Raw genomic sequence first — 22,677 nt, forward strand, 5'->3', positions numbered from 1 at the left:
CAGATCCAAAGTCTAACAGAGAAACTGAGGCTCCCGGGCACAAACCAGATTTCATCAAATTCATTGCGTAAATGAGGAAAGTACATGAGCCAGAGGAAGGCCTTTTCTTCTTTTTGCTGAACATTTCCAGGAATATAGCATACGGATCTGATTTGCATAATCATCCTATACCAGCAAGAGCAAATTTTAGTTTGATTATTTTCTGAGAAAATCAGTACAAGTGAAAACTGTCCTGGTCTAGAGGTAGGTAGAGTCCACAGCAGGGCAGTGAACAAGGCCAACAGGAAGGCCACAGGACCGTCGAGGCTAAGAGGCTGTCAGCTCCTAGGTGCTGCCCATCCCCAAAGGGCAAGTTTCCACAGACTTAAGACCAGGAAGGGCTTCAGAGTTTGGGAAAGTGGTTCAAAACCAAAAAACCTTCTGCAGGCAAGGGTGCCTAAAAAGCCCAACTGAGACACGAGGCCTGGCCTGGGAACCCATGGTCTCTACTCGACCATTACCTTCATCTTTGCTCCCTGCCCAGACAGCTCTAATCCCCAATTACAAACACCCAAACTGCAAGCACAGGTCCTATCACTGTTATCATCAATGCAGGATTTCCCCTCCTTGAGCAAAACCACACTGCGTCCGACTGACTGTGCAAGCGGCAGTCCAGCTGAGCCGGAGGAAGGGGTGCGATGTGGAATGGCCTTTGCTCCTAGTTTTGACAACCAGAGTCGGGGCAGACACACCCCATAGGGCATGGGGAAAGTGGATGGTCCATAAGTATTGTTAGAAAACATAAATATCGCCATGTTCAGGCCCTAGGGGGACTAATTCAACCCTCTTAGACTTCTTTCTGTCCAAATTTGTTAGTGACGCCCACTTCTCCCCTCCAAAACAGCCTTGCACACTACCCAACACTGCTTGGAGATGTGCTTCCAGACACTACTGCTTTATCCTTATCCATGGCTGGAGTGTACTGGGAACCAAGGACAAAAGGACGCCACCAAGATGCCCAAGAGAAGGTAAGTAAACATCAAGGGTGTTGGGGGTTCTTTGGAAAGAAATCGGCTTTGCTCAATTCTCATGGACACTATGGAGCTGACCTGCAGCAAATTTCAGTCGCATGCTGCCTTCTCTCTCTCATTCACCCTTCTTCCAAACCCTCCTCCTAAGTCAATCAGTGCTTGATTTAGCTGAATATAAGCTACTTTAACGTGAAGTTAAGCATGCGATTTATTTATTTTTAAAATAGATTTATTTGTTAATTTATTTTTGGCTGCGTTGGGTCTTCATTGCTGTCCACGGGCTTTCTCTAGTTGCAGCCAGCGGCGCCTGCTCTTCGCTGCGGTGTGTGGGCTTCTCATTGCGGTGACCTCTCGTTGCGGAGCACAGGCTCTAGGTGTGCGGGCTTCAACAGGGGTGGCGCGTGTTGAATTCTTCAACAGAATTCAACTACGTGGCGCGTAGATGTGGCTCGTGGGCCCTAGAGCGCAGGCTAAGTAGTTGTGGCGCACGGGCTTAGTTGCTCCGTGGCATGTGGGATCTTCCTGGACCAGGGCTTGAACCCGTGTCCCCTGCATTGGCAGGCGGATTCTTAACCACTGCGCCATCAGGGAAGCCCAAGCATGCTATTTAAAGAAAGCATGGGTACGAATGCTGAATAGATTGACCCATGCTGGTGGTACCTTCAAACAGAGCCAGGTAAAAAATTAACATTATGTTCATGGTCCAAAAGTAGTTAGAGCATCATCTTAGCTTCAAATCAACAGTGTATTTAGAAAACACCCACCTCCCACTGAAAGCTCGCTAACTCTACGAGAAAGGCACAGAAATTACCTTAAATCTATTTTAGAAAAAAGGCTTATTTGGGTTCTTAAAGTATATAGAAGACAATAGCAACTGCCTTTCAACTGTATCTTTTGTTCAGTTGTACTACTTGTTAAAAATATTTAACATATTTGGTTAAATATGTTATCAATCAACTCAACAAATGAAAGTTATGAACCATCTACTCTGTACCACGCACACGGTGGTTAGTTAAAAAGTTCTCCTGCACAACCATCCCCGCGGCTTGTGAAGGGGTGGGGAGGTGAAGAATGGGACCTATGTTTCCAGACAGCCAATGACAGAGACAATGAAACTAAGCAGAGAAACAAGCTACAGTGCTGGTAATCAAATCCGAATATGGCACTGGGTTGGAAAACCAAATCAAAGCAAAATCTTATCAACAAAATCCCCACGGAACCAGACCATGAGAAGGCACGGACACCATCTGGGCACTGTGAGGAACAAAAGGATCACCACCTGCTCCCTCGGCAAGTCGCTTGTACATTCTCAAGGACAGTACCGTTTTCATGTATGAGAGACCGGGAAAATTAGATAAGGTTAAAATAACAGTTGAAGGATAACACAAAGCCATAAGAGATAAACTGTCAAATGCCCATTTGGCACCTTAGGATTTCATGTGAAAATGACTTCTGGAAGTTTTTCTCCAGGTGGCAATTAACATTTTAACCCAAATTCCCCCAAGGGAAAGGGAAATTTCAGGAGGGGGAGGGAAGTGTGACTCAAAGCTCTGCCTCACACAGGGCAAGCACTCAATCCGCATCTGCTGAATGAAAGAAGACAGAAAACCAAGCCGGTGGCTCTGTCCTGGGCCCGTGCTAAGCACTAGCACATCTCTGCGGCAGCTACCACGTTCACCTGCTTTACCTGACTGTCCTTCCGGCAGGACTGTGAATTCCTTGAGGGTGATAATTCTATAGCAGCAAAGCCACAGGTACTACACGTATTAAGCACTTACTGGATGCCTTACATATATTATCTCATTTAATCCTCACAATCCTTTGGAGGTACAAGCTATACTGTCCCATGTTAGAGATGAGGAAACAGTAGTTCAGGAAGGTTGGGTGACCTGGTCAAGGTCACAGAGCTGGCAGTGGCAGAGCCGGGATGCAAATGCTGGCCTGACTCCAGGACGCTGCTCTCCACTACTGTACCCCTTACGTGGCAAAAGTCTGGTCAACTCTGAACTCTCAGAATGCAACTCACAGCTGATGTTAGATGTAAAAGGTTTTTAGCCATAAGAGATCAGCAGACCGCCATCGGATTTACCCACCTCAGACTACCTTATGGTGAGGCTGGAAACACAGTCCTGTGTTCCAGGCCAGCTTCTCCATTCACTAGTTGTGTTAAACCTCTCTGCACCTTGGTGTCCTCATCTAGAAACACAGGGATGGAACCTGTTATCGCTCAGAATGGTCCTGAGGATCTAGTGGGACCAACAATGTAAAGCTCCAAGGACAGTGTCTGACACAGTATTCATTCATTCAAATATTTCACCAACCACCTATGTGACCTTCAGCCCCAAAAGCCTTCCACGTAGGAGGAGGCAGCCAGCAGCGATGAAGGCAGCCACAGAAAGGTTCCAGGCCCGGGGAAGTGACAGCAGCTGAGAAGGAAGAAAAAAAGCTTAGATTGTTTCACAAGCAGAGTGTTTACCCAAAGTCCAAGCTGGAGAAACCACTGTCCTCTGTCCTGTCATTTGATTTGATTGGTACAAAGTTTCCTTTTCCTTTTCCTTAATGGTTTAACAAATCTACATCACAGCTCTGTTTTTCCCATTCCTGAGTCTGAAGTCGACCATTCTCTATTACTTTCGGCCAGGAAGTCCAGCAAAGCCAAATGGAGCAAGCCTGCAATGATCAGAACAGAGTTCTGTCTATCTGTATTTCCTGCCCCAGCTACAACAGTCTCTGCCAAAGTTACATCATAAATCATAACTTGCTGAGGCCCGGTCAAGACGCACAGGCAGAGTAGGACAGCGCAGCCTGGTCATCCATAAAGAGACACCTTCACACACATTGCCCAGGTCTCTGCATGGACCTAAAAGGTTTCAGGTCAGCCAGAGAGCAGATTCCTGATCCAAATCAGAAAAAACCTCAGTCTCTAGAAAGTCAAGGGACAAAGAGAAGTGCTTTAAGCAAATTCAAGCAGGCAGATGATACACAGAGGTAGCCTTTACCAAAGAAGCAAAAGGAAGAGTCAATCCTGTGTGTGTGAATGCAGCCAAAGAGCCTTCGCCAAAGCTGCAAAGGAAACAAAAATAAACTAACAGGATAAAAGGAAGGCTGTTGCATGAGGAAGAACTTTTGCTCCAGTTTGAAAAAAAAAGAGAGAGAGAGAGAGAGAAGAAAAGAAAAGAAAAAGAAAGCACACGCTGAAATGATCTAAAGCTGCCTATAAATATTTGGGAACATCAAAGGCGGTCCTGTTAAATTAAAAATGCTGTCACACAGATAGGAACTAGCCTCTAGCACTGCCAGCTTCAACATGTGAGCCTGTGATCTGAGGAGTGAGGGCTCAGCTCCTCGAGAAATCTGATTCACTAAAGAAAAAAGCGAACGAGCAGTTGAGTTTTAATAAGGGCATTAAATACCTTAGGAATGAGCTAATTAGAGTTTAACTCTTTCAAGACTGTCCGAGCTCTTAAGAATGCTGTAAAGTGAGCTCCCTCCAGAATCTAGTTAAATCGGTCTCGAAACCTGCAGTGTAAAAGAAAAGTATTAAAATAGCACCTTAGGACTTCAAAGCTGGTAAATCCCACCAGGTCCGCTCAGAGGCCGAGTGAAGAGAAGGGAGGAGGCTGGCCCAGAATCGTTTTCAAGGTGAGGTTAGGTTGCTTGCTTATTTAGAGGCTTTTCTTCTTTCCAGTTTGGACTGGGTAAGAATGACCTCACTTCCTGATACCAGATACATTCTACTTACCCTGTGAGTGGGCCCTTCACCTAAGACACTGCAAGGGTGTCGAGTGGAAGCCCTGACCTCGCTCGAGTGCCTCACGAGAAATTACAGCTGAGCCCCACCAGGCACACTCAAGGTCACTGCAGGAAGTCACCGAGCAGTTTCCCTACACACATTCAGGATCAGGATCCTAAGGAAACCAGAAGAGTCCCCATTTAAGAAAGTTCCATCAGGATGCCAGATCCTTCGAGGAGCAAGATTCTTTGGCCTTGAAGTAGAAAGAAGCGGTACCTCTTGGAGAAAGCAAGGAGAAAACACACCTGCACAGAAGGGGAAGGGGCATCTTTCCATCACCCAGTCTCAGGAATGTGCGAGAAGGGGGTAGACAGAGATGGAAACTACCGTCTCCATTCAAGGAGAGGAATGCACTGCACAGTCTTGGCAGAGTCGGTGGGGGGAGTTATTAAAAAAAAAACAAAAAACCCACAATGCACTCCTATCATTCCCATTTTTAGAAAAAGTCCATGTGCCTAACTTGGGGGGTTAAGATTAATACAGTATTTGCATTGGCATAATTGCACAGTGGATCAAATCAAGCATTGAAGTCACCTGTGCCTGCCACAGGTCCCACATAATTAGGACCCCAGAGCACAGCCTTAGCACATCACAACATTCCACATGACCTGGCTGGATCCAAAGAAGCAAGCCACAACGCCACTTCCCTTCCGAGCAGTCATGCCCATGTGCAGGCCAAGCGTCCTCAGGAACAACAGACAGGCTGGCCTAGAAACCCAGCCTCCTGTGCACCGGACTTGCAGTTCACACACTTCTGTGCGTGTGTGTCTGTGTGTGTGTGCGCACGGGCCCAAGTGACAGAGCTCAGAGCCTGGACGGTGATCTAGCTGTAGCGTGCAGGGGTGAGCAGATGGAGCCGCAGCAAACACCCCCACACCCCCCGCCCCCCACCCCACCCCTGCCCAGGACACAGAGCTGAAAGAGGGAACCAGGGATCAGCAAGGTGTGAACACCCCGGCCCCTCGCAGAGCGCTTCCAGGGGAGAAAGGACACAGGTGCAAGTGGTCAGCACTGAGCATGTTGGAAATGATACCTACAATATGATCATTTCTCTTGTCAATGACTAGCATCTTTGGATTCTTTAACCTTGATAAACTACGACTTTAGAATAAAAATTTCCAGCCATTTGGGAACTACAACATAAGTGTTAGTATATGTGAGGAACATTATGTAACTCTGTATGTTATTTTCTTCATCATCATCGTTATCATCACTAGACACAAAGAGCGTGGTGTGAGTAACTCAACTCCATTGTACAGATGAAGAAACTGAGACCCAGAAAGGCAAAGTCACCTTTCCACAGCAGGTAACTGGCAGAGTCAGGTCCAAGCCAAGGCAGTCTGGCTCCAGACTTGGTGCTCTGCTGCCTCTCCCATCAGCAAAGGAAATCCAGAACCACTTTGTTCTGCAAAATTTACAACACAGTTTAAGGAACCCGACAAACCTTGGGTGTCTGCATAGCAAAGGTGCAGACTCCTGCTTCTAATAGCCACACCAATGTCCCATGACACGGAAGTGCTGTCCCAACTCCTCCCAAATACAGTTGGTTCAAGGTTGTAACACTGAACTAAAGAGAACTTACACCCAAATCAGGTTATAGACAGAAAGTTAATTTTTAAGTTGGTTACTAGGAAGACATGTGTATCTTCTCCCATAAAATGGTGATGCCATTTCTGCTCCACAAAAGGCCTATCCATTTAATTGTAATGCACCCAAGGCCTGAGGACCCCGCTCCAGACAGCACAAAGCAAAAAAGCAGCCAAAGGAGATGTCAAGAATCCGTGTACTAAACTCCTTACTCACCTTGGTATCTTGTTTTTTAACGTTACACTCAATTCTGGCAAACGTGGTTCCCTGGTGTTCTAGGAATAGACTACAGAAATTAGAAGCGGCAAATCACAACTTCTGAGAGAGAAGCGCTGGAGAGGAGGGAACAACTTGCAGACAGGTGCCTCAAGCCTGCACAACTCTAGGAGGCGCTGTCCACTTCTGGAGTCATCCTAGATCCACATTATGGCAAACAGAAGCCAGGTATCTTAAGGAAGGGACAGCTTTTCCTAATTCACGCAGAGGGACCCTTTGTGTTGAAGTGGGGAAATGTTAAAAGGTTGAGACACCAGCCCTGTGCTGAAGATGAGACAATCTACTGGGGAGTCACACAGGTGACTCCAAGTCAGCAAGCAACGATTAGATGTGTGGTCAGCATCCACTTCTGAATAGTAAGTTTTCATTCAAAGGCAGGGACTTCTCTGGTGGCGCAGTGGTTAAGAATCTGCCTGCCAATGCAGGGGACGCAGGTTTGAGCCCTCGTCTGGGAGGATCCCACATGCCACGGAGCAACAAAGCCCGTACACCACAACTACTGAGCCTGCGCTCTAGAGCCCACGGGCCACAACTACTGAACCTGCGTGACACAACTACTGAAGCCTGCGTGCCTAGAGCCCGTGCTCCACGAGAGAAGTCACCGCAGTGAGAAGCCATGCACAATGAAGAGTAGCCCCCGCGCGCAGCAACCAGGATCCAATGCAGCCAAAAATAAATAAATAAATAAATAAATTTACAAAGGGGTGGGGTGCTTTCTTTTCTGTGGGATGAGCCTTGAGGACAGGCCCTCTACGTCATGGGACTGCCTGAGCTACTGAAGCTGCACAAGCCCAGCCTCCAGTGGCTTGGGTCTCCTTCTGTAGAGGGGCTCTAGGACAGAGGATGGTGCCCAAGCGTCCCATCCCATCCTGCCATCCGGGGCTCCCATCTGGCTTACCAGGCCTGATCAATTCCCTTCTGGACCTTTCACTGCACACCACCAAGCACTACAGAATTATGCGGGATACCATATGCAAAGGGGCTGACAGAATTCCAGTGCTGGATGCCAAGACACATCACTCCTCTTCCTCTCCCAGCTCTTGAATGCCAAACCTTGAGAGCTTGGGGCATCCTAAGATCCCACTTATGGGTGATGGCACCTGTCACCATGGTCTTTGCTGAATATACACGATCAGGGAGGGGAGAGGATAAGCCTTCCTGAAATGGGAAGTAGGGAGGAATGAGGATAAGGAGCTGGGGAGGGGGAGTCCCCCAACCATCCCGCCTACTGCTCTTTCCCTTCCCCTCCCCCAATCAGCCATTACTGGATCAGAGTTACCAGAGGGCAAGGGATGTTGGCAGGAGGTGGGAGGAAGGGTTTGTAAATAGTATGACACAGAAGATTCCTTATTTACCCTGCAGCAAGTAGGGAAGACATTTATACGTGAACTTAGACAAGTTTGCAAGAGGACAATTAAAACAGCCTTGCCTAAGTAAATTTTAAAAATTAATTATTAAGAAAATTAATGTCATCTGAGCATGTTGTAAGAATTCTAGAGTTTTCTACATCTTCTTGTAGGACACAAGAAGATGTAGGGAATAATATAGGGAATATATATTCCCTATATAGGGAATATAGGGAATATATATATAGGGAATAATTTCACTTGGAATATTCAAAACTACCCCCATCCCATTGCTGTTTCAGAGCCTCCCCCTTCCAAAAACAAGGTTGGCATGGCAACCAGAGCACCAGTCACTGTGGTCCCTAACCACATCCGCCAGGGCCTGGCTTGCTAAGACGTGTGCCAGCTCTGTTGTCTGTAGGGCACTCCTGGCCACAGCACACAGCAAGCTATAATCAAGTCAGAAACCATCGCATTTGTATAGAACTCGGCTCAACATAAATATTCATTAAATGTGAAATCCTATGGTGATGCAATGTTGAGACTGCAAATTTAAACACAAGAGTCAGGAAATGCAAAAATTGCCTCTCGAACTTGAATCACTCATACGGCACATTTAATGCCAAGCAAGTTTATATGTGTCCTAGAGATTTACACCTAATAACTCCAAAGTTTCAAAACTACACATTAGCTGTTCATTTAACTCCCTGAGTGAGGGTGATATTTACTGATGGGCACTGGAACATTTCCGGAGTGGACATGCCGTGAAAAGGCATGACAACCCTCTAGTACAAGTGAACTATAACACGTCATGGATAGACTCTGGAATATTCCTGGAGGCCCCAGCACCCATATAATAACCACTGTTCCACAACAAACAGCAACAATAACCCAAAAAAATTTCAATATGTACATAATGAAGCAATAACTTAATAATTCCCAAATGCTTATAGTGGGGCCCTTAAAGAGTAGAAAATCACATTCATTAAACTGAAATCTAAATTTCTTCCACTCGTAGTGTGCTGGTCTCTTTAGAAATACTACTGTAGTCCTTTAAAACTGCTTCCCATCCAGCACCTAAACACAGGCTCAGCCAGAACTTCCAAGGCTGGAGGGAGGGGGATCGAGGAAACAATATGGTATAAATTTAAGTAAGGATGGGTCATTCTGGAACTACACGTAACTGTTCCTATTCCCCAAAATGCCAGTTTTTTAAGTGACACCAAAATATTGTTCATATTTAAATAAAACATACCCCCTAAAAGTCTACAGTCAGGCTGAGATGTTTCTTCTCCAGCATGCTCTGAACACTGCACCCAGGCAGCCACACGCCAGCCTGGGAGGAGTCAGATGGTGCTACGTCCTGATCCCACATCCTTTTTCCAGGCCTGGAGAACAGAGGCAAGGTGAAATTATTTTCAGAGTCTGCTCCATTCCCAACTACTTGGAATATCCCTAGGACACACCTATGTCTTGTGAATTGTTTCTACAATCACAGAAAGCTCTCCCTCAAAAAGCCAAGTCTTCTTCTGGCTACACTAACATCTCCATCACTATCCTATCCCAAAGTATCATGATCTAGAAGAATTTCAGCTCAGTAAATATTTAAGAGTTTTACTGCAGGGCAACAGGGGGATGAGTAAGACACAAGCCCGCTCTGCTGGGAGCTGTGATTTTGTGGGGAAAAGAAAACAAAGAATAAGGTATTGAAGACCAGCTGAGAAGTGAAAAATGGAGTGCTTCAGTCGAAGGAACCCACCAGTAGAACTTGGAAACACTTGATGGGAAGAGCTGGAAGTTTGACCACAGGTGAAAGCATTGGGAGAGAGGATAGGAGGGTAGGGGGCAAAGGTGGGGGTCAGGAACATGGAGGCGTAGAAACATATTCCCGCAGAAGGGCAATCCAAAACGAAGGGCACAGAGGGAAGAAAGCCCAGGACCCATTCAGGAAATAAGGGCGGGAACACACAGGATCCAGGCCCGCATCCCAGGCCATCTCTGTGCTCAGCTTGCTAGTAAACAACAGGATGGCACTGAAAGATTTTGATCAAGGGAATGACAAGATCAGAGGTTACTTTGGAAAGATGAATCCGGTGGGGAGGGGAAGAACTGCTGGGAGGAGTGAGACTGTGAGGCAGGGAGATGCTTAGGCAGCACCTGGCATGAAGCGGTAAGGTCATCAAGGAAAGAGCAAGTTCATTTCCTCTGACTTGGCCACAAGCTACCTTGATTTAAATTTTGAAATGGCTTTGCAAGTCAAGCTTGCAACATTCTTTACATGCCATTAGCTGCCTGCTTCCCACCTACTCCAAGACTGAGGCACTTTCTGAAAAGATGCCAAGTCACCGAGTACCCATTGATGGTTCCAAAAATCGTATAAAGGTGCTGAACACACAATGTCAAATGCATTTAAGTAAAAGCATACAATAGGTACAAAGAAAAGCATTCTACGTCAAGTGTGGGACAAGCCTTGGCAACCAGGACAACCTGAACAGCAGACGGCCTTCTGGGTAGAATCCAGGGAAGGTGCTCCTAGCTGGGAGGATGAAACAAGATAACACAGGTGAAAGTTCATGGGGGCCCCTAAAGCATGTGGAAGATTTGCTGGAACCTGAGCATCAGAGTGGGATGCCGCTCTAGAAAGACCAGCACCTGGGAACACCAAGACCCAAGTTCTAACCCCAGCTCCTCTCGTGACCAAAGGCTTGAGGAGCCTGCCCACAGCGCCCTCACTGTAAAAGGAGAGCAAAGCCACAGCATTCGAGGGTGCCCTCCAGCTCAATCAAGGACTCTTGCAGTCAAAAGAAACCAAGGAGCAAAAAGAGAGAAGGGACAAAGATCATAATGAAGGCACAGGCCAAATGGCTCTAGAAAATGCAAGCACCTATGTCAAAGTGAAGAGAACACTCTGGTCACCCTAGGGCCAGTGCAGCCCTCCCCGGTAGCAGAACTTGAGGCTCACATGGTCTGGTGAAGTGTCATAAAGCCACTAATGGCCATCTGAAACGCAAATGGCTGAGAAAGGAGCGAACAGAGACCTGCCAAGTGCAACTTAAAAGCTTTCAGCTCCAGAACTTCCAGCGATAGAACGGATGGCAAACGTCAATACCCACAGGGCCCAGGCACTGGTAGACACCGGATCGCTACAGTGCGCGCAGCAAGCCGCAGCAACGCAACAGAGGCTTATAAACTGGGGCCTGTGTCCCATCTGAAGAGGGCAGCTGTTATTCCACTGGGGCAGGCTGTCGCCACGTGGGAATGTGGGTCCAACGTTGCCAGATCTTTTCATTTTTCAGGAAGAGCCAAAGCTCCAGATTATTATGTAAAATTTCTAGATTTTTTTAACAGGGATCAAACAAAATAGCAAGAATTCATTTTCAGCCCATGGGCCTGCTGTTTGGAGGCACCCTGACGGTCTGGTGCTTGGCTCTAATGCATCTCTGCCCACCACAAACTGACGGCATCACTCTGAATGAAAGGACGGGGAAAGAGACAGGGCAGAAAACATCAAGTGCAGCAGCACCCACCTGGGCCACAATCAGTTGCCACGGGGTATGCTGACAGCACAGTGGTCCCTCCCGTGAGGTCGCCTCTAGGCCTCGGAGCATGGCCATCTGCCTGGCCAGCCGATGTGTCCCTGCCCAGAACACTAGGGTAGCAGCTCCTGGATTGTGCTCAGATACGCCTACAAGGGAGGTACCCAGGTACCACGCCAGGTACCTTCCCTTCGATGCGGACATTGGTCATAACTCGGATCCTCATGGCAGAGGGAAAAAGCCAGTACTTTACCATTTACTAAGTGATAGGAATATATAGCCTTTCACTTTTATGAAATTGTTTTCTGATGTGGGTTTGTTTTTTTTTTAAGAAACAGATACTACCCATTGTGAGTGGGTGTGTGTGGACCTGGTTGGGGAGTGTAAACTAGATCCACTCTTCTGCAGAGCAAACTGACAATACATAACAAGAGCATGAAAAATGTTTATACCTCTCGACCCAGTGGTCCCAATTCTAGAACTTGATTCTTTGAAGACAATCAAGAGACAGAGAAAAGATGTTCCTCACAGCATTACTTACAATAAAGAAAAACAAGACACTAAAAATGTTTCAGAGTATTTATTAGTAAGAGGAAAATACTTAAGGTACATGAAGGGTTATAAACACTATGTAATGTTTTTTCCAATTTTCTTAAAAATCCCTCCAAGCTCATAGTAAAAAAAGAAAGGAAATCTATACCAAAACACAAAAGGTTAACAGAGTATGTGTAGGCAGCGGGATTGATTTTCTTTTTCATACTTTTCTGTATTTTCCAAGTATTCTACAATAAATATGCATTATTTTTATAATTAAAAAATAAGTTAGATGATTTTTTTTTAAAGGAAAATTTTGGCCCTGACAAGAAGTAATGTAAAATGAATCTACTCTAACATTTTTGCCCAAATTGTATCAAAATACACCCAGGTCCTTAAGCAAGAAGGTCAGTGAGCTTTGTCTTCAAGTGACCCAAGTTCACTCCCAGCTCTGTGGCCTTGAGAAGCTTACTTACACTCTCAGCCCTGGTTTCCTCTGTTAAGTGCAGCTAATTCAACTGCCCAAATATGTATGGGAGAAATCATGAAAATGACATCTGTAAATCACAAACTGTATTGTGGGTGTATATGTTTCTTCTCTAGGCTGTATTCATGGTAAGAACTCAATAAATGTCTGCTGACAAGTTAGGGTATTCAGTTTAAGTAGAAAATCAAGTTTTAATTAAATTCTTACAGCACTGAATGGCTTCCCATACACACACCTAATCGAGCACCACCCCTACTCTCCTATTTTTAAAATGCAGCAGCTTCTGCACCAGGAGACCAGAAGTCCCCATTCCAACATAAATTCCCCCGTGAAACTTCTAGAATCATCAAAGTCTGTTTTCACCAAATGAGCTCTACACACTGAGTTTCTAAACAACCATAACAGACTGGCTGCTGGGGAAAGAAGGGGGTTAATATCAAGTCTTACAACACATCTTAAGGGTAATAAAAATAAAACGCTCTCCCTTGAACCACAATAGGCCAGCTGACCTCATTCTCTTCACACTATCATGAGTCAACAGAGCCGCTAAAAGTCAGATTTTAAAACATCTCATTCAAGCTGCAAATGGAACAAAGAACCTCTACTCTTTACAGCCTCCCCATCCTGTTTGACAGGTATAAAGGCACGTCTCCACGAAGGGGTTATCAGCTTTAACCTCAAAGGTAGGTAAAAAAATGAGTCAGAAAGGGCCAGAAGGCGCAAATCCATGTACTGTGTCATTACAGACGTTTTTCTTCAGAATGGGTTGCCCAGGCCTACACATAGCACCAGGGCCAGACGTACCCTCAGTATCCCATAGGCGTGTTCCACCAGAGGACCTGTGGTTGGCACGCTGTCCGCCCCCTCCACTCAGCTGCATGCAGGCAGGGCCAGTGTCTCACTCGTCCCCACCTGCTGCCTCACCCCGCACAGGGTCTGGGGACAGAAGGCAGCAGTGAATGCCTGTCCATTACGGAAATGCAGACCTATGGGAAGGTTTAACAGCCAGAAGGATGGCATGAGCGGGGAGAAGCCACAGCTTTAGGTTCTTACAATCTTTTAAATCAAATTTCAAATCACAAGGAACATGCAGACTGTGTAAAGTAAGAAAGGTGATGGACACAGGATGGGGCCTCTTTGGAAAAAGCCATGCAGGCTCCGAAATGGCTCTAAAAAGCTGGCCACAGGAAGGAGGTGTGTCTCACGTCAGAAATCCCTTTAAATGCCAGAGCGCCATGGCCATTCCAACTTTCCCAAAGCCAAACAACAACGGATGTGCCACGGAGCGACGGTTGTGTACTCAAGTCACTGGTCCCTCTTCCCAACCTTGGCAGAATGGCTCTTTGTGGAAAAAACAAGGTAGAATGAGACTGTGTGATTAAAAAAAGAAGAAAGAGAGAAAAGGGGAAGGAGGGAAGAAAGGAAGGAAGGAAGGAAGGAAGGGCGGGAGGCAGGGAGGGAAGAGATCTCTAAGAGTGGAGGGTTTTCTCAGTTGAAGTTACAGACTCATTTCTTGGTCCATCTGTCTGGATTACTGACTCTAAATTCCACCATCAGCTGCCATAATCTCACCCCAAGCAGAAGAAAGTGCCAAGTGAAGCAGTCTTGTAAAAACAGAAATGGCTTAGAATCACACAGACCTGGGTTTGAATCTGATCCCTGCTACCGACCTGCTCAGTGACTTCACCTCTCTGAGCTTAGTTTCTTCATCTGAAAACCTGGGGCATCCCATTTACCTCGTCCGTTAAGTGTAAGCACAGCACTGGCCCAAGGCCTGGCATGCAGAAGCATATGATCATTACTACCTATTTTTAAAAGCTCTGACAGAGGAAAACTGAGCAACTCAAAATCTAAATTAAAGGAGAAAAGCAACCACTTAAACCCAATGTGCAGATTTAGAAGGTCTGGCTTTCCCCAAGTATACACCTGATCATAAAGCACGCTTCTCTGTTGGCTCTCCCTGGCACACTCAGACGAGGTGCAGCCGAGGATGACATAAAGGCCCAAGCCTGGAAGTCAGGAGACCCAGACAGTTCTCCAGGGTCATCTATACCTCACCATGTGGCCCTGGCCCTTCGCTTCTTTGGAACTTCGTCTCCTTATCGAACACATTAAAGGGCTGAGTCTGGTTCTTCGGATTATTAAGATGGATTTAAAAGTCATTTTTGTCATGAACTGCAAATCCGCATCGTCCAGACGTGGGAAACGCCATCAAGAAGCAAAGTTTTCACATGACATATATTCAGGTTAATGATGATTCTGAATACCAAACCTTTATAGTTATTCCCAGGGACACTAGGGTTTGGCTGTGAACTATTCTCCATGTGTCTGTCCATCCATAACAGCTGTCCACATTAGGGCTTTCTCAATTATCAGTGTTTTACCACGAAAAGCACGTCTTCAGACCTTTATGTCAGGTACCCTGCCCCTGAACATGTGCACACACACAGGTCACTTTCATACAACCTGGTATTATAATATCAGTGGGTCCACCAGAACCATTCTTTGCATCTAATCAAGCAAGTTTCTGTAAATAACAACCAAGAAGGAAAGCTAATCCCAGCATGTATAGCCAAAGCAAATGACGTTGTTCTCATCGATTAATCCAAGCCCATTAAGACCCACTGTCTGCCTGGTGTCCACTCTGAATCCATCATTCATTCACTAATAGTGAGTGTCTGATAAGCAGCAGGTACCAGGGACCCAGGGATGAACAAAAGCAAATAGGCCTGTGCCCAGGTCCACAAGGAAGATGTAAGGAGTTGCTCTTAAGGCATTTCAACATCGACGGACACTCCGTTTCATTTTCCAGTGAATTACTGCAAAGGCACAAACATCCGCACTTCGCACTCTCACACCCTGCATTGAGCCTCACCTTCTTGCCCTTCACCAGCTAAATGCAGAAAATTCTTTATTTTTTTTTAACTTAAGTATAATTGACCTACAACATTATGTTAGTTCCAGGTACACAACATAATGATTCGATATTAAAATGCACAAAATTCTGGGAGTGACCATCTTCTCACTTCTCCCAAGGATGATGCATTTAACTACTATCAGATAGACGCACAGGAGAGAAGTTAATCCATTAGAGACAATGGATGCCTTCAGGACCAAGAGCTCTATTGTGCAGGGAAACCCAGTTGGGAAGAATTATCATTTATCCACACACGTCTGGCTCTATAAGGGACTGTGAACTCCAGAAGACAACAGCAATACAGTATCTGGTACAGAATAGGGCTTTGGTAGAAATCTATCAAATGAACATGCTCGATGGAAACACATAAACCTGCAGACCTCTCTACAACTCACGCCACTCAAATCCTCAGTGATGCACTACTTGATGACAGGTACTAGGTGAGTGCTTCTTTTTCCTCTTGGAGAGGAGGGGCATCACAGAACCCACCAAGGGGAAAAATTATATATCTTCTCAGGAAAATGAAAGTGCACATACACGGGATTGTGTGTATAATTTCAGGGGTTCACAGGCGCTCTCTGGAAGTCTGTGTCCCTCGGGTTAAGAACCCCTATGCTAGACTGTTAAAAATTAGACTTGGGACTTCCCTGGTGGTCCAGTGGTAAAGAATCCACCTTCCAATGCAGGGGACACGGGTTCAATCCCTAGTCAGGGAACTAAGATCCCACATGCCATGGGGCAACTAAGCCTGCACGCCACAACTACTGAGCCCGTGCATCCTGGAGCCCCTGTGCCACAACTAGAGAGAAACCCACGCCACAGCTAAAGATAAGCCCACACACCACAACGAAGAGCCCGCAACGCAGTGAAAGATCCCGCATGCCTCAACGAAGATACCGCATGCTGCAACTAAGACCCAATGCGGCCAAAAAAAATAAAATTAAATAAATAAAATAATTTTAAAAATTAGACGTGAATTAATGTCAAGACCTAGCCGGCCAAGTCCTATTTATTTGGCGATAATAGGAAGAAAGGGGCCAGAAAGACCTGGGTTTCAACCCAGGTTTTATCATGCGCTAGATGTGTGAGGTCGAATAAGTCAAATCGCCTTTCTCAGCCTCAGTTTCCTCATCTGTGAAATGGGTTAACAACAGTTGTTGAGTCCATGTTAAAGTAATGATTAGATGAGCAAACACATGACGTGCTTGGCACAGTGCCCGGTACAAAATAAATGCTCCTAAATGGAAGCCATCACCACCCTCTCTAGTCTCCAGACCCCACACTTACCTCCCACTCCCATCTTCATCTCCATACAGAGCTGTATTAGTAACCCCCAGGGCATCTCAAAGAACAAGACAGAAAATAAGAGCCCCTAAGAATTCACCAGGTCACAAAACACAGCCCTAATGTTTTTCCCAAAATCAAATGCTTGGTTTTAACCTATGAAGGCCCTTCTGACAAGACAGTCAGCAGTCCCTTTTTGTGTAAATCCAGGTCAGCTGTCAGCACGCAATTGTTCTATTAGGCCAAGTCAATTTTTAGAGGCAGGCCTGTTAAGTTAACTTAAAATGGAGAGGAAAAGAAAGTGATCAAATGCTAAACTGCAGAAACAAACTGACAGGGAAACAAGGCAGAGGAATTAGGTTCCTAAAATTATTGTCTCTGATACCCTTAGTTAACACTGGCTATTTAAGGACCTCACTCAGCCTTTCTAACCTACCACTCAGCTCTCCTCCCACCCCTCATGGCTAAAGGCACTGGCTTAGTTCTTTTTTTTTTTTTTAATAAATGTATTTATTTTTGGCTGCGTTGGCTCTTCATTGCTGTGTGCGGGCTTTCCCTAGTTGCAGCGAGCAGGGACTACCCTTCCTTGCAGTGCGCGGGAGTCTCATTGCAGTGGCTTCTCTTGTTGTGAAGCACGGGCTCTAGGCGCACGGGCTTCAGTAGCTGTAGTACGCAGGCTCAGTAGTTGTGGCTCGCGGGCTCTAGAGTGCAGGCTCAGTAGTTGTGGCGCACGGGCTTAGTTGCTCCGCAGCATGTGGGATCTTCACGAACCAGGGATCGAACCCGCGTCCCCTGCATTAGCAGGCAGATTCTTAACCACTACACCACCAGGGAAGTCCCACTGGCTTAGTTCTTAAATGTTCTCAGCAAGCTGTGCTTTCAAGACCATTCATCACTTAACCCAGGATCCAGAGAGGCCGATTTTAAAGTTACACAAAACCTACCAATCAGATGTCTTCTACAGATGAATTTCTCAAGCATTTCCAAATATCTGACTTCAAGAGGGGAAAAGATGCATTTCCACTTTGAAACAATCTTTCACCTCTATGCAAGTTTTCTTTGTTTGCTTAACCAATCCACATACCCTAGCCAGTGTTTAATTGGGCCTTTATTTAACATCACTAACCATGTGAGTTGAACAACCAAGTCTCAAAGTTTCAGATAAGGATCTCATTAATAGCAACAAATTGGTTCAAAGATGAAATATGTATCAATATGTCTAAGAACCCTTTAAAGTTCCACACTTCAGAACTATGGGAGAAGTGTAATTACTTCCTCCATCATTCACACTGTATGCTTGACACTTAAAAGCAAATGGGCTTTAATGCTGCATGAATAAATAAGATAATAAAAGTAATGAATAGCATTTCATAGCAACACATTGTTTTCACAACTTTCACAGAGGAAGATGTCAAAAAAAATCTTTTTCCAGAGCACACTGATGACCTTGGGAAAGTTATTTAAGCCTAAAATGCACAAGGAGAGAACCAAGACTCCTGTGACTAATCCCAAGGTTCGAATCTCTCCCTCTCTCTCTCTCTCACTCACAGACACACACACAGACACACACAGACACACACACACACAGACACACACACACACACACACACACACACACACCCTAAGCCTCCCCCTACTCCAACTCATGCAGATGAACAGGTACTCTAATTAGGAGTATCTGGGCAAACCAGACTATGATAAGGTATCTACTCTATAAACATACACACACACATACTTCCATTGCATAAAATACGGAGGGAAAAAAATCAGTGATACAAACCAATTTCCTATCTTAGAATTCTTAAAGGAGAGAGTCTCCCAAAACGGTTCTTTTCTCCCCTAAAGCATGAACAACAGGGCTGCGGAATCCCACGGGAAATAACAAAAGCAATCCTATAGGTGCTACTATTTACGTTTCGTTAAAGGAAAATGAACTCTGCTCTGAAGACCATAAAATATTAAATAGCAAGTTATGCAGAGTTTTTTCAAGATAGTAAATAGAAGGAGGCTTGAAAAGTTCAACAAGGGCACTTAGAAAACCTGATTAATCTGAAGCTGAACACCAATTTGTTTCTTGTACATTCTCATTTCTCACGCAAAATGTGACATTCCTTCTCAGCAGTCCTAAAACATCAGCTTTCCTTACAAAAACGTTCTTCAGGGCTGACGGGCCACACCAGTTCCTTCACTCAAGCGTATTCGAAGAAATAATAAAAGCATGCCAGCCTCTGTACACACACAGCCCTAGAAGCCACGCTGAGCTCCTTCTGTGCACACGGAGAGGTTCGGCAAGTAGGCCTCACAACAAAGTTATCAAAGATATAGAGTGAGAACACCAAGAAATGACTATTCAGACAGCTCAGATAAACTCACCAGCATTACTGCAGTTATAAGGGAATTAAGGACACCTATTAGTGACTGCTTAACAGGTAAACTTATTAAATACCATTTAAGTCATTTTTCTTTACTTAGCAATTGTTGACTTTTTTTTTGGCGAGGCTAATGGACTACAAAGGAGTTAGATAAGCACTTCAAAAAGTTTTAAAAGAGAATAGATTCCTTCTGCCAAATTCACACATTATCTCTCCACTCACAAGGATAAAAGTTACAAATGGTGTGTTTAAACTGCTAATTTTGTATTAAATGGCGAACCCCAGATTATCTCCAAAGCATAGCACTACTCATAACGGATAGCTCGCCAGACAAACTACCAGGGAGAAAGAGTACAAGTTAAAAAACACTGCAGATAAAAATCGCGAACTTCAAAAGTCTCCTTCAAAAAGTGAAGTGCCACGTTAAAACATCTTTTCTCTTAGAAGGCTGTAAATCAAACATTTTCTATAGGCATCAGGCCACAGTGAAAGCCTCAAAGAGAAACAAGGAGTCACAACGAGTAAGCTTTAAGATTCAAACTGTGCTTGAAGGTTGCGAATGAAATGTGTAGGAATCTTCAGCAAACCATGGTCTCTAAATCTTATAAAGACCGTAATTATAACATTATCAAAACAAAAAAAGTCCAAAATCCTTTAACATATATGTAGTCACAGAACTCAAACAACATGCGTTTTCCCTTCTATTCAACCTGCAGAAGTTTAAGATAGGGATGTAAGGACACACCTCTAAGGGTCAAGCTGCAGGGCTCCCTGTCCTAACCACGCAGGCCTTTGAGTCTGCACCAGGAGAGGGGAAAGGAAAGGCTGCTTGCAGTTATTCCACTCGGGCCCCCTCTCTTCATTCATAAGTCATCCAAGAGTGAAGTGCAGAAGGCCCAAAGCTTAGAGCCCTGCAGCCAACCCTTCTCCCCCAAAAGGTTCAAAGACAAGCCAAACGTTTCAAATCGCCCCCATCCCAGGCACGCATATTAACCGCAGTAAGTGCGCTGGCTGTCTACTAACAAGTTGATAAAATCATAGCCCCGAAGCAGGAAGGCATCTACCCAGTTCACCATCTGCAGAGGCTTGGGCTCAGAGTTCCTCCTTGAAAGAGCGGGGTCAGCTTAAAGCTAGCTCTCCCTAGCCTTTGGAATGCACACCTCTTTCATCTGGAGCAAGGTGGAGGCCCTGTCAGTGAGCGACCCCGTCTCCCGATTTGCAGGCCCTCTGCAGAAGTCCTTGGCCGAGAAGCGGGCAGGCTGCCTCCCTCCCACCCTCTGTAATCTGAGGCACGCAGCGAGGGCTGCCTGCTTCGTCCACTCCAGGGCACCCGCGATCCCCACTCCTCGGCGGGCTCCCGCTGCTCTCCTCCTGCCGCTGCTTGTCCAGAGCCCCACAGGAGGGTCAGCGCCCAGGTGAGGCTGGCGGCAGGTTCCACGGGAGAACCTGATGTTGTGCAGCCCCTCAGACAAGGCTGGCTACTCCCCAAAAGAACATGCACGGGTGGGAAGGACAGCCTGCGACCTGGAACAAGCCAACCCATCCTTCATCACTTATCTTTCCGAAGTTGGCATTCAACAGGTAGTTCCCGGGACTTACACCTGAGGCAAACCGAAAGCCCCAACGGCCCGAGGCGGCTGCCGCAACGTGGGTGCCCGGACCCGGGGTCCCGCTCCCGCTCCCCGGACCCACAGGAGGCCGAGCCCCCACGTGCGCTCGCCCCCCGCAGCGGCGCCCTGGAGGCCGCGTCCCGCCCGCCAGCCAGGGAGGGATGCCGCTGGCCTCCTCGCTGCCCCTCCCGCCCGCCCGCCCGCCAGCCCGCGGCGGGGTCGGCGGGCGCAGCCCCCGGAGCCATCTTGTGGCGGCGGCGGCGCGGGGCCCGGGCGGCGGGCAGCTACCTGCACAATCTCGCCCTCCGCGCTGAGCGTGGCCCCGGCCCGCGAGAAGCGGCCCGTGAGGCCGGTGGTGTAGGTGGTGTAGTCGCCGCTCGGGCTCGACTCGAACAGCACCACCTCCACGAACGCCGTCTCCTTGGCCCGCGCCGCGCCGGGCCCCGCGGCCGCCAGCAACAGCCCGAGCAGCAGCGGCAGCGGCGGCGGCGGCGGCAGGCGGCGGCCGCGGGGGCAGCGGGGGCGGCGGCGGAGGCGGCGGCGGCGGCGGCCCGGGGCCCCTGGGCGCCCGCCCGAGCGCGGCCTCATGGTCCTGCGGCGGGAGGGCGCGGAGGGCGGGCGCGGCCGGGCATAGTCGCGGGCCGGCGGAGGACCGAGCGCGGGCGGACGCCTCACAGCCCCATCGCGGCGGCGGCGGCGGCGGCTTTGTGGGTCGCAGGCTCTGCTCGGCTCCCCCGGGCGTCGCGCTGCGGCCCTTTCATCTGCTCCACGTGAGGGGTTATCCCCGCCCCGGCAACGTCGTGACCCGCTCTCCCCTCCCTCTCAGCGCTCGACCTCCTCTGCAGCCGGGGGGAGAGGGAAGGCGGGGCGGGCGCGCCTGCGGCGGGGGCGGGGCCGGATGGCCGGGCACGCCCCCGTTTTAGCCCCGCCCCTCATCCCAGCCCCGCCTCTCGTCCGCAGCTGCGCTCCTCCCCTTGCTGTCGCACCGCCCACCGTCTCGCTCCGCCCCCTCATCCTCGCCCCGCCCCCACGCTCTAGCTCCACCCCTTGGGTCGAGCTCCGCCCCCACCGCGCTCCGCCCTCCGCGGCAGACATTTCTCCTCGCGGTTGCTGAAGTTCGGCGGGAATGGGGACCGCATTCTGCTCTGGGCCGATGTGCGTCCTCTATGGAGACCCCACGCCTCCTGCTCCCATGCAAGATTTAGATTCTTGTCCTTCCCGGCTCCCCCGCCCCAATCTGCAGTTCCTGGGAGCGGAGCCACTGCACCTGGTCCTCCACCCCCACCCCCACCCCCACCCCCAGGATCGAAAGGGAACGACTCCGGCGGTCTGGGGAGGTGTGCCGCTGGGCCATGACGGGGCGTGTCCGGTTCTTGCACTGGTGTCGCTTAGACAGCTACTCTCAACTGTGTGTGTAGGAGGGGGGCGGGGGTGAGAAAGCCATTAAGTCATTTGGACTCTGATGGAAATAATCTGTCTGCAACCCCAGAGGCTGTAACTGAAACATCCCCCTCGATAGAAGTTCTGAAACTTTGTCTCCTGTGCAGGAGTCCAGAGGATTCCAACACCATCGCACTTTATGCGCAGAGGATAGATGCTAAATTATCATACCTAAGACACGTGCTCTAGGGCCCAGGGTTTCCCAGTCACCCAAAAGATAAACTTTGAATTCTCTTTGGAATATGCCTTTTCCTTCCTCATCTATTCCTCTCTGAGAATCGAACCTTCTTTCAAAATCCAGATTCAATTCCCATTTCCTCTGTGGAGTCTTCCCTGTATGACCAGAAGGACTTTGTTCAGATATTTGCAAATAGTTGGTTAAGATGATCTGCTTCTACTTGCTACCACACCCAAAATATTAAAAAGAAAACTCATTGTGAATTGTCTTGGGTAAACAACTTACCAAGGTTACAATTTAAAGTAGA

At 47.5% G+C, this 22,677-nt stretch overlaps 1 protein-coding gene across 1 annotated transcript in view; it reads right to left on the minus strand.

Annotated features, from left to right (window-relative positions):
- ZNRF3 (zinc and ring finger 3) overlaps positions 1-21,340 on the minus strand; it is a 148,313-nt gene extending 126,973 nt beyond the window's left edge. Inside the window, exon 1 of the mRNA XM_030860725.2 lies at positions 21,041-21,340. Coding sequence (XP_030716585.1) covers positions 21,041-21,340 — 300 coding nt within the window. The remainder of the gene's footprint in view (positions 1-21,040) is intronic.
- Positions 21,341-22,677: the final 1,337 nt, after the last annotated feature.

Source organism: Globicephala melas, chromosome 13 (genome assembly GCF_963455315.2).
Source record: "Globicephala melas chromosome 13, mGloMel1.2, whole genome shotgun sequence".
NCBI classification, from domain to species: domain Eukaryota; kingdom Metazoa; phylum Chordata; class Mammalia; order Artiodactyla; family Delphinidae; genus Globicephala; species Globicephala melas.